This window comes from Centroberyx affinis, unplaced genomic scaffold (assembly GCF_046629955.1).
Source record: "Centroberyx affinis isolate AG114_WGS23_722 - 3 ecotype Tasmania unplaced genomic scaffold, CSIRO-AGI_Caff_v1 ptg004902l_1, whole genome shotgun sequence".
In the NCBI taxonomy this organism is placed as follows: Eukaryota; Metazoa; Chordata; class Actinopteri; order Beryciformes; family Berycidae; genus Centroberyx; species Centroberyx affinis.
In genome coordinates, this window is record NW_027282404.1 from 172,251 (window position 1) to 188,322 (window position 16,072).

Consider the following 16,072-nt stretch of genomic DNA (forward strand, 5'->3'; position numbering starts at 1 on the left):
CTTGTGTGATGTGGCCATTCAAAAAATAAAAATAAGATGGACAGTCTGACATTACTTTCTTTGTGTACTGTGAGTGTCAGGATAATTGCATACAGTTTTTGGGGTTGTCAAAGCTTGTATTTCAGTTTTATGCAAAAGGTATACACAACAACTAAATGACCATGTCACAAATATTTACAAGATCTAGAAGTGTCAACAAAATCCAAATTCAAATTAACATATTTGATTGTACATAATAAATGTAACTAATGTAACACTGGACAAGAGATACTGGGAAGGTGTGCTGTAAATTCATGAACAACTCATCCACTTACATTATTTACAATGCCCTCATCCAAATACTGACAGTGAAAGATCCAGTCAAAAAAGTAATTCCCAGCAAAAGTTGTCCAAGGCACTCTTGCAAAAATTAAAATGCAGATTTAAAACATTGTTGATGATGAATATTCTAATCTGTTATGATTCATATTTTAATACATTTACATTTTTGCAATCGGAGTGCCTTGGATAACCTTTCTGCTGGCAATTGTTGTTTTTGACTGGATCTTACAGTATATTTACAAAGCCTTCCCATGAATTGTCTTATTGAGCTATTACCTAGATCCAAAGAGCACCTGTCAATTCAATTTTCCAGTCCCTTCTAAATAATAAAATGGACAGTATATCTTATTGTGTCGTGACACAAAAATGTGCATTGTAACTACTGTTTCACCCAAAGTGAACACTCAAAGATGAGCTCCGAACAGTGTTAGTTACTGTCCTCAAAGCTGCCACTGCTGCTGAAGGAAGAGCGGAAGCGCATGGTGCTCATGGGATCAGACACATATCCTGAAAAAGAGACAAGGCAAAGACAAGAGTGACACTCCGACTCACAACAAAAACACAGCTAATCACTGATGACCAGTCAAATCAGCTGCTATGCATGGTGTAACTCTATAGGGTGGGGTCAATTCATGTTCAATTCAATCATTTAATAATAATATTAATAATACCAATAATACTCCTACTACTACTACCTAAATTACTACTATTATTAATTACCTAAAAGCACAGTTTAGTAAATGCTTTGCGAAAACGGATAAAAAAAAAAATCAGATAAAAATTGGGAAACATTCAAAAGAAAAAGTGGTTAAAAGATAAAATAACACAAGAAACAATTCAGTATTAAAAAGTGCATTGCATGAAAGAAAGTCTATAAAAGTGTGTTTTAAAACGTGACAGTGTTTCCCAACCCAGTCCTCAAGGACCCCTTTTCCTGCAAGTATTGGTTCCAGCTCTACTCTTGCGCACCTGATCCAGTTAAGGTGTAATGCTGATTGGTAGAGACAGATCTACCTGAACAGAGCAGCATGAAAGTGTGTAGGCCCCAGTGGGATCAGGTGTGCAAGAGTAAAGATGGAATAAAAACTTGCAGGACAGGGGGTCCTTGAGGACTGGGTTGGGAACCACTGACTTAGAGGATGATACTGACTGCTCGCCTACAGTCCTCAGACAGGAGGCTCCACAGTCTACAGGCCTCATCGCCTTCTAGTCTTGATTTTCAGTTTTAGAATTTCAAGAAAATCCACTGCCTGAATTGATGATTCATTTGAATATGGACTGATCCCAACCACAATAATGAAGTGTTAAAATACAAGATCTTTGCTTTCATATACCATTACTGTTACTATATCAGTGCGCATGCATTTTGCACACGAACCGTTGCGATCAATCGGGGGAAACTGCATGTTCCTTCTTAGTTCCTCCAGTGAAAGGCCTCCAGAGGCGCGCCGCCGCTCACTGAAAATGAATAACAATATCACCTGTCATAAGGAATAAAGTCAACCATTATTCATGAATCCACTGTACAGAACAATACTAAAGACGGATGAATTGCAGCTACCCAGCCAACATTTGCTCAACCTGCGTCAAGGCCAACAAGGCTAACAGACATTGAGCCATAACCTGACATTATTTCTACCTTTGCCAATATGACAGCATATAATCTGAACAATTTAACAACCATATAAAATTGTAAAAGATTATTTAAAGCCATGTTAGAGATTTCTAGTCCAACTTTATGTAGGCCGCGCACCTTGGCCAGTAGAAGTGTGGGCCTAGTAAAAAAAAAAAGTAATTTGGGGCAAACTACAAGGTAACATAGCTAGATGTGAACTTTAGCTTAATTTCATTTTCTTTAATAAGTGTGTGAGGGTTTGGGGGGGGGGTGCTTAAAAGTACATTTCCTATAGATTCAAATAATGTATTTTATAATGTCTTGGGTTGAAAGGACCGACGTCATATAAACTTTCATATCAGCCCCTCCAGTAGACGTATCAACCTTCATGACCCATGTGGACTGGCCCTCCGATCGACGTTGAAATGTTTGCTGGGTAGATACAAGCAGGGAGAATCCCAGATCTAATGTCCTGCGGAGTTGAAGCTAGTGTGAACTGTGTAGGACGGCCGAGCCAGCCGCTCTCACTTTCTCTGCTACAAAATTTATGACACTTTTGATGGAGAGCCAAGGAATTACTGACAACTAGGCACTACCACAGCATGACAACCCCGCCCCCCGTTACTGTGTTCATAGTGACTGTTACCAGGCTCCGTCTCTCCAGGTCCTTCTGACTGGTTGCATGCTCACACACACACACACACAAAATACAGAGGCTCACAGCCAGGCCACTAATGGAGGCCTTTGTCCTTAGTCAGAATGCCATGCATGTTTTATTGCATTTGCTCTCCTTTGTTTCCTGGTCCTGTATCCGAGCAACTCCACTACACACTATTGCAGTAAAGTATCTCAACTGATCTACATGTTACTGGTCAAACAAAGGTGCTATCATTTCTACAAAGTCCTTATAAATTCGAACAAGCCCAGACATGACGTTTATGGAATTCCTGTTAGCAGGGGAGCTTGAGCCAAAAGGCCTTAAAGGGAGGAATCCTCAAGGCCTGATCAGGTCAAAGGAAACAACTTTGAACTCCCTGGTTGAAACTGTTTGAGGCGCACTGGCTCAAACAGCACTGGCTACGTTTACATGCATGTTCTTAACCCAGTTACGGATATACAATATAATCGGATAAGTAATTGGATATTCACAAAATTTATGGGAAGGATGCGTCTCTTTGCTCCATTGTGGCATTTTTAAAATTGCAACAATTGGCCAAACAGGGGCACTACAACTTTGCTTACTTGTCTTTAAATCACGTACAATATCTTGGATGCTGCTGATCGCATTTTCACGAAACGTAGGGAAATGTTGTGTGTTATCACTCTCTTCCCAGCATTTTCAAAATCACACTGATTGCTCTAAGGGAGGGCGCTACAACATTTGTTTACTTGTCTGCAGTGGTGGAAGAAGTACTGAGATCTTTTACTTAAGTAAGAGTAGCAATACAACAATGTAAAGATACTCCATTACAAGTAAAAGTCCTGCATTCAAAATCTTACTTAAGTAAAAGTACATAAGTATTGGCAGCAAAATTTACTTAGAGCATCAAAGTAAACGTACTCATTATGCAAACTGTCCCCATTTAGAGAGATATATTTTTCATAAATTATTGGAATATTAATACTGATTTATTGACATACATGTACATGTAAGCAGCATTTTAAAGTTGTCAACGTGAAGCTAATCTTAACAATTTAGCTATACTTTTGGGTAGTCTAATCTATAACATTGCTATTTTATAGTTATTTTATAAAGATGATCAAATGTTTTAAATATAAAATATTGATCTGAAAAGTAACTAGTAACTATAGCTGTGAAATAAATGTAATGGAGTAAAAAGTACAATATTTCCCTCAAAAATGTAGTGGAGTATAAGTACAAAGTAGCATAAAATGGAAATACTCAAGTACAAGTAGCTCAAAATTGTACTTAAGTACAGTACTTGAGTAAATGTACTTAGTTACTTTCCACCACTGCTTGTCTGTATGTCACAATATATCAGACGTCACTGATTTGGATTTTGACGAAACTGTGGGGAATGATGCATCTTATTTCTCTGTTTCGCTATTTTTCAAAACTGCGCTGATTGGCCTAAAGGGACGCCACAGCGTTTGTTTAATTATCTGCGTTGTCCTCGACCTCTCGACGTTCACCTGTCTCAGCAGATGCTTGAGTCCTCCTACCTCTGAGTCCAGACGGCGTAGGCGCGAGCGTTGAGAGCGTACTCCAGCTCGAAGCGGGAGCGCAGGGCGGCCACATGGCTGCGGCTGGGGCCCCCGCGCCCAACCAGACAGTCAGAGGAGGAGGAGGGAGACAGAGAGCCACTGCTGTTACTGGAGGCTGGAGACATCAGCTGTGAGGGGAACACACACACACACACACACACACACACACACACACACACACACACACACACACATCAGCACCCAAACAGAAATGGCCATTCATAACTGTGAGTTGAATTATCACAATAGACGTATATATTATATGCTTATTAAAATGTTACAGGAGTTGACATGGGAACAGCGCATTATAGCATTAATATATATCATTTGGTATATTTATTTCCAATAAAGCAATCTTTATACCTCAACATTGCACAGGCATTCCTCCAGGTTGGTAACCACTTCAGAGAACTCAGGCCTGTCCTGAATCGGAAAAAGCAGACTATACTTAGCTCTGCTTCAAGGCCAAACCAGGTATCACCCTAAACACAGACACACACACACACACACACATACAGACACTCACACACACTCACACCTGTGTTCTCCCCAACATTGTCCTGTATGTTGTGTTCATTTTAGTCCACCCACGCATGAAGCAAAGGTGAACTCTGCTTCAAAAGCGGCCCTCAGATCTTTTCCCTCACTATAAAAGAACAAACACTGCCACCCTAGAGCTGTTCAATTATACATCACATCCGCAGACGGTGGCCAAGGCCCGTCTGCATACTGCTTTGAATAAATAAAACCCATGCAGGGAGCACAAGAAAAGATGATGAACATGAAAACATGATAAAACAATAAATCTTCTTCAAGTGCTCTCATCTTGAATTTAGAAAATTAGACTTTCCCCTGTCATCATATATATTAAATTTCGTCAGTTCGTCACAGAAAAATCACATAATTGCATTTTTGTTTTTTTGTTTTGTTTTGGTGTTTTGGCTTGAACTGAAAGTTTACTTTGTCATTCATGTGCAGTGAGTTTCATGAGCTTTAGGCCCTCGAAGCCTATTAAAAACAACATTGTGCAATTTTAAATTACATGGGTGTCACTGAGAAAATAAGCATTCATTTCTTCATTCATGACAAACTTACTTTTTACAGTTTAGTTTTCATCTGACAGCAGTTATCATAAAATGTGCTTACACTGCAGCATTCACTCTCAGTCTCAAGGGCTTTAACCATTAAAGTGCTCTGTTCAAAGCCTGTAAACATGATGCAACTTGCTCTACTTTCAGACCCTGTGGGAAATGGTGAACTGTACAGGTGAGGGAACATGCGAGGTGAGTGTGCATGTACTGAAACATCCTGACGGCCTGCTATAATGGGAGTCTCTTTAAAAACACTGCGTCTTGACACTTGACACAGTTTCTGGGGCACTGGGGCACTGGGACGAGGCGATCGCCCAGGGAGGCAGATCCATGTTATCTACGGAGGCGGTTGGCTGGCAACCTGGCAAACAGCAAGGCCAGCTGCACCAAGGAGGGGGAAAATGTGCCAACGTGCTTGGTTGTGTAATAATGTTTTTAATGAGGCCAAATAAACATGCCAAGCCCATTATGAACATCACAGCGCAGCACCAAGGGACGACCATGCGGTTGGTGTGCGCTCCTAGATGTGAACAGTCACGCAATAATGTAGCATCTGGGGATCCGCCTGTCCCATTCATTAGTCCTGCACACGCTTCCAGAAGCAGCTGACTCAGCATCCGCTCACTTGGCTCCCAGTGCCTCAGTATGTCTAATGAGCTAATGACAAGGAATGATGTTAGTGGTGGGATCATTTTACAGTTGTGAAACTAAAATGGAGAAAACAACTGAAACGTTGATGCCTGATAAAGGTCCTTGACCGAAACGTTGCCTCTTATTAAATGTATTTTTTGATGTGTCAGTGCAGATAGTATGCGGGTCTTTTCTCTATTTTTGAGGACTGTGGTTCTTCTACGCACCTGTCACTAAGACTCCCTGTCAGTTGGGCAAAAGCTTCCCTTATTCACACAGTTGTGAAACGAAAAGGCTGTGTGTATAGTATAGCACATATTGGGCATACACTCACGTGCAATATATTGTATAAGCTTCATGTGTACAGTAATTTAAGAACAAGCTATTATTGGAGTGATGATGACTGATGACCAGGGCTCAGGTTTACCTCTGGGCAGGCGTTCCAGCCTCTCATCAGCAGAGAGGAGATGGGTTTGGGGATGGAGTAGCCGACAGGAGGCCGGATGTGATGGTAGGCCATGTCTGCTGCTGCAGCCGCTGGGGAGAGGGGAGCATGACCTTTGATGTCCATTTGAACTTCTGTTCAGTCTCATAAATAGAACAATACGCATTTTTGAAGGCTGATTTTAATGCCGATATTTTTGTATTGAAGCTGCCGATAGCCCATATATACCAATATTCAATATCTTTTAATTTTTTCATTTTTGTCCCACAAAATGACAAGCAATTCAGTGTTTCCCCACATAATTTTATTCTTGGCAGGGTGGAAACAACACCTGTTCAGTAGTAGAGGAAACTCTGGGATACATGAGGCTTTTAAATGAATGAATTTACAAAAAGCATTAATGAACAATGAAATTAATAAAGAAAATATGTAAAGAAAATCAAATGTCATTGAGGTTTTAGAGACTGTTTTTCTGTAGCTGTGGTCAGGGAGGAACCTCCATGATATCAGCAGTGGACAACACGAGTGGCTGATGTCCGATATAAAGGCCAATATCAGCCCGATATATCTGCAAATTAATATATCAGTCGAACTCTCCCCAAAATTATCCCCACCCTGCAAATCTACCAAAAATTCACTGTAATCACCCTATATAGAAAATCGTGCACACAGTCATGTATACAAATTTTCATTATGATTTCTGAAGTCTTTTGACTGATGTGAAGAGAAATTACCAGGTTTCAGGTGAGCGAAGGGGATTTCTCCAGTAAGCAGCTCCCACAGACAGAGGGCATAGCTGAACATGTCCGCCTTCACTGTGTAGCGTGTGCACTGGGTGAATACCTCTGGAGCCATCCAACGCAGGTTCTACACACACACACACACACACACACACACACACACGCATGCACATATATGCGCATACACAGGCATTCAGGCACTCAGTTTCATTCAAATCTTTATTGCCTTGTAAAGAGTTTTAGTTGGCAGACAGGGTTTAAAAAAACATAACAAATCATATTGAAGACATCATGACAGGCCATCACACACACACACACACACACACACACACACACACACACACCTAGCCCAATTACTGGCATAAACACTGTGCCCCAGCAAGGACAACTGGTTCCTCAGAACAGGCTGTGCCCATGGGATGTAACACACTTAACACCAAACTGCAGGCCAAGCACTCTGGGTTCTGATGAGTCAGCACATTGAGACACAATCTGCATGAGGGCAGTTTTTTTTTTTCTCTGGAGGGTAATTGATGGCAGGTGCCTTAGCAGGAGCTCTGGCTTCAGCTCCCACAAAATAATATAACATACGCTTTTATCTAGAGTGCCTTACAAATCCATGGGTGCATTGGATTTTGGTATGGGTGGCACAGCAGGGAGACAAACACATCCTCAAATGATTTTACATTTAATGCTTGATGTGTTAAAAGTCATCAAATTAATAAAAATCAAAAAGCGAGGAAACAGGACTGACCCCTGGCTGCTTGGTCATGTTGTCCTCATCCACAGACTGTAGAAATCTAGATTCTGCAGGGAAGGAAAGGGACGAGCAAGTGTCAAACAATTTATATCGATTTAAATTTTAGTCATTTAGCTCACGCTCTTATCCAGAGTGACTTACAATGAACTGGACAGCTGAAAAAACTTAAATTCCTAGATTGCCAGCAATACAACCAACCGCCAGAACCACAGCTGCCAGTCAATAGATGTACCAAGTATTTATGTTCATCTTGCACTTTTTCCTGTCTTTCTTTTTTCAAGCATGACTTCAATTACCCCTGTATGGCAAAGAAGAGACGGTAATGAGTGCCTTTGCCTTACCTCCGAAATCAGCCACCACAGCATGTCCGTCCTCATAAAGCAGAATATTGTGACTGGAAGGAACACATGTATTATTTGCAATGATAACAGTTATTTCAGATTGCCAATATCATCCAGCCACACATGCTATTACTGCGACAGCTACCTGTTGAGGTCCCTGTGGATGATGGGCTGGGTGAGGTTGTGCAGGTACTCCATGCCCTTGGCCACGTCGATGGCAATGATGAGCTTGGACTGCAGGTCGATGAGCCTGTCCATTGACACATCATTAAAGTAGCAGCCACTTAGTGCCGGATCAATGGTCCCTGCCAATCATGCGCAGCACTTTACACAGATCAATAGGACAGTCCATGAAGACGGCACCTGGGCGCAGAGTTAGTGGAACACTTCATCTGGATCAATGATGAGCCCGGCTGAGGGGAGAGATTGGAGCGGGGACACTACCAGGGAGGATAACGAGATCTGAAACGTGTGTCGCTATGTTGTGTAAACATAAACACCGACCTATAAGACACTGAGTAACTCCTTAAGGCAGACTGCTCACGCTCAGTTCCACATCTACGCACCAAGTCTGAGCTCTTTGAAATCTCAATGTCAGGATTTAGTAGCTAACTAGGTGTGAGTGTGACATCTTATGAACTCTCCACTTTCAGCTCAGTGTTGACGCACCTCACTGCTGAGCTGCTACCAGGCCCTCACTTCCACCAAAATAACAGGGAGAAACACACCAGGCAGGGACATGCACACATTTCCCACAGGTAGATTTACATCCAAAGTGTGGATTTTTAAACAATGAGTGAACCAAATTTTGTTAGCCTGCCATGATGTGAATCATGTCGACTCTTACATATTTGTCTCTCTCCACAGTCTGTAAAATGGTAAGAATTAACTATGCTAACAGGAATAAAGAGAGAATAGCAGCATCACTAGGAAGTACTGTACCTGGGTGGCTTGGGTGTATCTATGGACACTAGATGAACACTCCTTTTCTAAGGTAATAAATACAGGCTCTGGTGTGTGTAGTGTGGTGTACACTTCCTCACCTCTTCTGCTCGTGCAGCAGGGAGAACAGAGAGCCTCCAGAGACGTACTGAGTGACGATGGCGAACTGGCTGGGGTCGTCCAGACAAGCCCCCATAAACTGGATGACACAGGGGTGGTTCAGCCGACAGAGGATGGAAACCTCTCTGCAGAACATATCCACGTCTGACTTGGAGCAGTAGGTGTTCGCTCGATAGCTGGAGAGGAGAGCGGACATTGAGGGACTCATCAGTTTTGTTCTCTTGACTGACAAGGGATGCAAAATGGCATCTGTTGGCTGTGTTAAAGCACCGATTACCGTTTTATGGCGACAATTTTGTTCCGGCACTTCCCTCTGTAGACCTTTCCAAAGGAGCCTGAGAGTGAAGCAGATTTGATGTTCGATAATCTTATAGGGAAGCACATTAGTCGAGAGAAAAACAGAGAAGATATGGATGTAGTTACCTGATCCGATAATTTCACTGAACTCAAGCTCAGAAAGCTGCAGGTGGAAATGAGATGGGAGGCTGGCTCTGAGCAGAAGAACATCTGCTTTCTCTGAAAAGAGAGGATTACGTTTCTAGAAGAGTTTTTCAGTGACAACTAATAAAATTTCCATTATGTCAGAGACAACCATGTCAATTTCATGAATGAGATGCATTTGTGTACAATATAGCCTACTGTAGGCCTACAAGCGGTGGCATGCACAGACTCTCAACGAGGCAGGGGTGAAACATTGTAAAAGGGCAGTCTTTGCACTGATCTCAGATATTTTCTGTCTCTTTTCACTGTGTCTAATAAAGCAGAAATGCCAAAAAATGATCTTTAAAAGGGCACTTCCCCAGAAATGCTAGGGGGCCCGAGGGCATGGTGCTGCCTGGAAAGAGGTTTTTGAAATTTTACTTTTAAAAACTAATTTGTGGTGAGTTCTTACAGTGGCTGGTACATAGCCTTCAAAGGGAGAAAATACAGTAGACATGAATGTCTGTTCCTCTCACTGAGATTAGTATGTAAATATAAAAATGACTGGTATTATAAACTTTGAAATATCAAATACCAAAGTAGACCCTACAAAACTTTTTTTTAGCAAGATATAGATAGATAAGATTTGCAAGCTAAGGAAAATGTTTCTATACAAGATGCATGCAAGCACTGAATCAGTATTATTATTTCTGGATTATGTCACTTGGTTTATACAGAAAAGCCAGCATTGGCATTCACTGATTGAAATTTAAGAGCACAAGAGCACATTTTGAGAATCACTTCTTCTAAAAATATGGCCAATATTCAGACCAAAACTAATCATGCAGTTAATGATGCGAAAATTAGACGAGGGAAACAGATCCAGGCCAAGGATTAAAATTGTGTTTCCAGGCCCTAATAGTTGCTTCTCATGCAGTTTGGCATCTCTCACAATTTTGGCAGATTTTTCATCCGAAAGAGCTCCATCTGCTCAGTGGATAAGAGACAAAATCAAGTGTCTTATGATTTTAGGATGAAAATATTCTTGCGGCCTTAAATGCTCACTGCTGACCAATGTAAGCTGTTGAAGAGAAGAGGGAAGCCATGTGTGCCAGGGTTGAATAACCTACATATAATGGAAATACTGCGGTGTGTATGCCCTTCAGATTGACTATAAGCCCCTTTCTGCTTCCAGCTCCTCAGGTGATCAGTGTTGCCCTGTTAGAAGCTCTATCCTCCCCTGCACAGGTGCAGGTAGCAGATGCTTGTTCAGTTTCAGTAACTGCTATAGTGCCCCCTTTAGGCCAATCAGCATACTTTTTTATATAGCTCTCAATGGTAAGATGCACCATTCACCCAAGTTTCATCAAATTCAGACCAGTAGCCACTAAGATACACAGATGGAGACAGATCCACAGTTCTCCCCACCCCCAGTTTCACTGTGGAGGACAACAGAGGGAACGGTGTGATCAACAGTAGCTAAGTCCCTTCCCTTGGTAACAGAAATAGTGTGTGTTGTCATGCCAGCTGACAGTGATGTGAAGTGCAGGAAATCTGCCTCACGCTTCACTCCACGTCACTACCTTTAGTCATGCTTTTGATCTTGCCCAGGGGAGACGGCACAGAAACGTAGGACCCATCTGAAAGAAAGCCAACATATACAGACAGATTAATGAAAGGACTTGGGTGCTTTTTATTCCAGACATGAGGGTAACTCACCCCCTCCTGGCTGGGAGTACTCATTGCAGGGGGAGTCATCGGGACGTTTGTAGTGTTTCAGCAAGGTGACGATGGCATCATGACCTGAGATAGAAAACACAAGGTCAGAACTCATGAGGGTTTTCATAAGATCTTCCCCGATAGGTGAGTGTGTCGGTTCGTCGTGTGAACAGACCTTTCTCATAAGCCCACATCAGGCAGGTCTGCTCCTCCTTCTCCCCGCTGGACCTGCTGGGGTCACAGGCGACAAGGTTCATGTCGGCCCCACTGTCCAGCAGGAACTGCACCAGGCGGATGTGGCCATGGAAACAGGCACTGTGCAGGGCTAAACACAGTTGTCAGGGTCAAAGGTCAAAGACAGTGCGGGCTTACGAAAAAAACACAACTGAATGATAAATGATCTTATGTTAGGGATTTAATTTTTTTATGTGTTCGGTTTTTATCTAAAGTGTTTGTTCCATGTTGTTTTTACCTTTGTGTTTACCTGACTGCATAACCAATTTCACTTTGGGACAATAAAGATATTGAACTTGGAGCTTGATCCAGTACAAAGCTATTTGTGCAAGTGAACAAATGAGTTATTATTATATTATATAGCCTCTGAAGGATGGAAAGATGTACCTGTGTGTCCATCTCTGCCCTGATGGTTGACACTCATAGTGTTCTGGCTCAACAAGAACTGAACCATCTCCAGGTTTTTACCATAGGTGCAGGCACTGTGAGGCACAGATATACACTCAGATTACCTCAGAGATACAGAAATTACAGTATAAAAAGTGAATGAAACCCGGTGAAAATTATTTTAAACTTGGCCAAACAAATGACAATGTAAATTGTGTCTGTGTGTTTTAGTTTTGCATACTATAAATAAAGGTAAACAGTGTGATAGACCATACCTGTGAAATGTTGTTTCACTGAATATATTCTCCTTTGACAGACTATCTGTGCCAGAAAGCTGAACAATCTCCTTCACCACCTCAAATTTGCCGTTATAGCAGGCCCTGAAGAAACACAGCGTTCAGTATGCTGACCGTGTCAACTTCACATCATCTACCAAAATCACAGAAGGGTACTGACGCTGTGAAACACTTACAAGTGTAGCGGCGTGTCCCCATAGATGTTGACAGAGTGAGGCTGTGCGTGAAAGTTGCCCTGCAGAAGGAAACGCACAATCTGCTGATGACCAAAGCGGGCGCAGAAGTGGAGAGGCACATGGTCCTCGTTGTCCTGGGCATTTACTGCAGAGAGGAGTAGACAAGTCAGTTAAATTATCAATCCTGCAATCATCTCCATCTACACAGTCAACTTCATTTATGAGCACAGCTTAAAGGTTAATAAGTGCAACTGGCTTTCCTGTGCCTTGGGAGAAAGTAATCAGCAGGGTTAGACAGTGGATCTATAGCAGTGCATAGTGTAGGTAATTAATGCATTTAGCTCTGCCTTCTGCCTGGAGCACACTCCAAAGGACAAGATAAGCCAAATGCTGTTTAAAACCACAGGTAAGTACAGTATATGTGAACTTACTTACTTTACTCTGTATCCTGTTACTCATCAGTGACTCAAGTGAATGTTAATTGAACATCTAAAATGCACTCTTGGCTCAAAGTCTCACCATCAGTCTTGCTCCCTTCTCCCATCAGCAGCTTGACGATGCCCAGGAAGCCCTTGGCTGCAGCCAGGTGCAGCGGCCGGTCACCCACCTCGCCGCTCACATTCACATCCGCCCCGAACTTCAGCAGCAGCTTCGTCACCTGGGAGGCGAAGAGATGGAGGCCAGATGAATAACGGGCAGATCAGGTCAGTGTGAGAAGAAACATACTCATATGAGTTCCAGGAAAGGTAAGAGAATTGTCAGTTTCTGAACTAATCTGAACCTCAACCAAAGTTGTTGATTGATTGATTTCATTGTTATTGGTGAATGCATTAGGTCACAATAGGTAGGTGCAGGCGATTACATGTTCATGGCCATAGAAAGCAGCAATATGCAGCGGGGTGAAGAACACAGCATCCTGGACATTGACATAAGCTCCATGCTGTAGGAGTATATCCACCGCCTGGAAAAAATGATAAATCTTCAGTGTAAAAAAGCAAGGAAAGGTTCATAGCTGTTGATAATTATGTTCACAATGCAAAAAAACAGAAATAAAGCCCAGGTTCAGCTCTCACCTCATGGTGCCCAGCCACCGTGGCAATGTGCAGGGCGGTGAGCGCACCGTAACCCACCTGCTGGATGTCTGACCCCCCATGGAGGAGAGCAGTCACCAGCTCAGCATTGTCCTGTGGCAGGGAAACAAAAGCAGACTCACTTCCACAGAGCTGCTTGAACCCTGATCCTGATGAAACTGTATCAGGATTACAGAGTACAACACTCACCTTCATCCTCCACTAGTCTTTGCAGCCACCTTATCAAGGTTAGCAACGATTATACTGACATTACCACATCTTTACCAAATCAGTGCAAATAAAGCAGTTCAGTAAAAAAAACTATCTTTTCAAATCTTTCCAAGAAATGCATTGAGTACAAAATGTAGTTCACCATCCTACTGCCTTTGTGTGCAACTTGCACTCCACCATGTGGTAAAAAGCTAGAAAGCTCTTCACCAGATGACAAATCTCACAAACAGCACAGATCAATACTGTGCAAAGGGAAAGCAAAGTTTTTCAAATCTTTGAAATCTCTGTCTTATTGTTGTATTCTCTTCACCTTATAAGCAGCCAGGTGGAGGGCAGTGAATCCGTTCTTGCTCAGTCTGGACGGACGCAGGCCTTTCAGCATAAGGGTGCGAATATGAACCTTGTTCCCTGGTCACAAACATATAATATGATGTACTGGAGCAATATTAGGCTTAACAAAATATCCTGCTTCAAGCAAACACAGCAAGGTAGCATGACAGTAAGGTATAGGAACTGAAATGTAGAGAAGAAAGCAAGCTGTCCAGATAGCTGAAATTGCAGGGAAAGTGATTGGTAAGCCACAAAAACGACTCAGTGGGATCTTCATGATATTCACAATCTTCCCAGATAAGTGTAATTTGCACAATTTCAATTGGACTCTGTAACACGATTCTCTTGGGGCTGCCTTTCATAAACACTACTGTATATTGCATGTACTGTATTAACTTTTTAAATCAACTTTATACTTCGAATTTACTTTTCTTTAGTACTTTTTTTTTACTTACTAACTGCATTTTTACTTGTATGTGGTTGAAACCAAAGGTGAACTTCTACTGTGGCGAACAATAAAGTCGGTCCAATGTAATCCTTTTTTCCACTGTAATGTTTTGGTGAGGTTATTAATAGACGGTTGGTAGCTGTGCATACCTCCGCAGACACAGCAGAGATGCAGCAGGGACAGCCCACTCTCTGTTCGGTAGCTCAAGTTCACCTTCTGAAAAGCCTCATCAGAGCTGAACCACAGAAAATCAACTTCATCTGCTTGTGACAATCAAAAGCCATCTGGCACAGGAAAGCGAACAAACTGAGCAGAACACAAGCTCTTTGTTCTGTTAAATCTATTTCATACAATGACTCACACAGCATAAAAGGTTAGAGATTGAATTCCACTTATAGAAACACAGAAAATGCTTCTACTGTCACCTGAAAGCATGTTTGAGCTCCAGTAGTTCATCGTCTTTGATCCGCAGGTCATCCTCCAACTTCTCGATGATGACGGAGTACGACTCGCACACCTTCTTCTTCCACTCATCTTCACAGACCCATCATCAAGCATAATAACATTTACATTATTGCTGATATGCAGAATTATAATATTCACGTTATTCATACCATATCATTGTAAATATATGGAGAAAAATTGGGGATTTGCAAAGAAATGTAAATGTAAACGAGTCCAAAATTATATATATTGCATTGTACCTGAACATTCCTATCTGACATTATTAGTCACTACAGTATTTTTAACACAACAGCATTTTACACAGTATTTTTAACAGAACAATGACAGAACGATGGCAGCAAAACATAATTCCCATCCTCCCAGGCTTTCCCTCTTCAACGCAAACCTTGTTGTCAGTCCTCTAAGTCTGAAAACAACACTCTCACCCAGTCACAAAGACACCAAGCTATTACCTGTACATGTCTGAGTCGGTCTTGATTTGTAATTTCCCATTGAAAGGTCCTGTTGGTTTGATATGTGTTGTATAGTAAAGCTTTAAAACTTTCTCTAGAGTAAAGCGGTAATACAATCTCTCACTCTGCCACAATTGCATAGGGCCAGATAAAGGGGGATCATGGCTGTGGGCTAAAAATAAACATCTTTGAGTGGAATGCCTCACAACTATGACAACTGATCTCCCTTTGAATGCAAGCACGCCTGTGTGTATTGTGTGAGCGTGTGTGTATGTGTGTGTGATCATTGCCCTGCACTGTCCTATAGCCTGCCAAAACAATCAGTCTGTTTTCACTCTTGATGCAGCAAAGTCCATTTGACAGACTGAAAATGAAGCAACTGTGCAATACTTTGACAATTTCCAAGCCAAGATGTCTTGTTAGTCTAATCATGGACTACTGCAATAGACAATAAAAGTAAAATAACATGAAAGTCCCCTTTGCATCACCTCACATTCCCAAAGCACTGAGTCACTGTTATAAGATGATGGAGCTCTCCCTGTAGAGGATGTTTCACATTCCAGAAAGCTGGAGCCACAGATCCACCATGGGCTGAACTGGTTCCTCTGGGTCT

At 42.0% G+C, this 16,072-nt stretch overlaps 1 protein-coding gene across 1 annotated transcript; it reads right to left on the minus strand.

Moving 5' to 3' along the window:
- Positions 1-748: 748 nt before the first annotated feature.
- Positions 749-15,499, minus strand: tnni3k (TNNI3 interacting kinase). Its single transcript, XM_071545395.1, has 25 exons — positions 15,460-15,499; positions 14,968-15,076; positions 14,692-14,777; positions 14,075-14,172; positions 13,537-13,647; positions 13,326-13,424; positions 12,983-13,121; positions 12,464-12,608; positions 12,267-12,371; positions 11,992-12,086; positions 11,546-11,695; positions 11,371-11,454; positions 11,235-11,291; positions 9,655-9,747; positions 9,509-9,566; positions 9,213-9,407; positions 8,315-8,419; positions 8,170-8,222; positions 7,823-7,875; positions 7,063-7,195; positions 6,311-6,420; positions 4,526-4,585; positions 4,121-4,290; positions 1,700-1,779; positions 749-828 (listed from the first exon to the last, which is right to left on the minus strand). Exons 1-25 carry the CDS (start codon positions 15,497-15,499, stop codon positions 749-751), a joined length of 2,508 nt encoding a protein of 835 aa, XP_071401496.1.
- Between the last annotated feature and the right edge of the window lie 573 nt (positions 15,500-16,072).

Excerpts from the sequence above, each read along its gene's own strand:
- tnni3k (XM_071545395.1), bottom strand. The coding sequence starts at position 15,499 with ATGGGAAATTACAAATCAAGACCGACTCAGACATGTACAG. Across the intron at positions 14,778-14,967 it reads GAGCTCAAACATGCTTTCAG|CTCTGATGAGGCTTTTCAGA; the intron begins GTGACAGTAGAA and ends TCTGTGGTTCAG. Across the intron at positions 9,567-9,654 it reads CAGTGAAATTATCGGATCAG|GCTCCTTTGGAAAGGTCTAC; the intron begins GTAACTACATCC and ends CTTCACTCTCAG.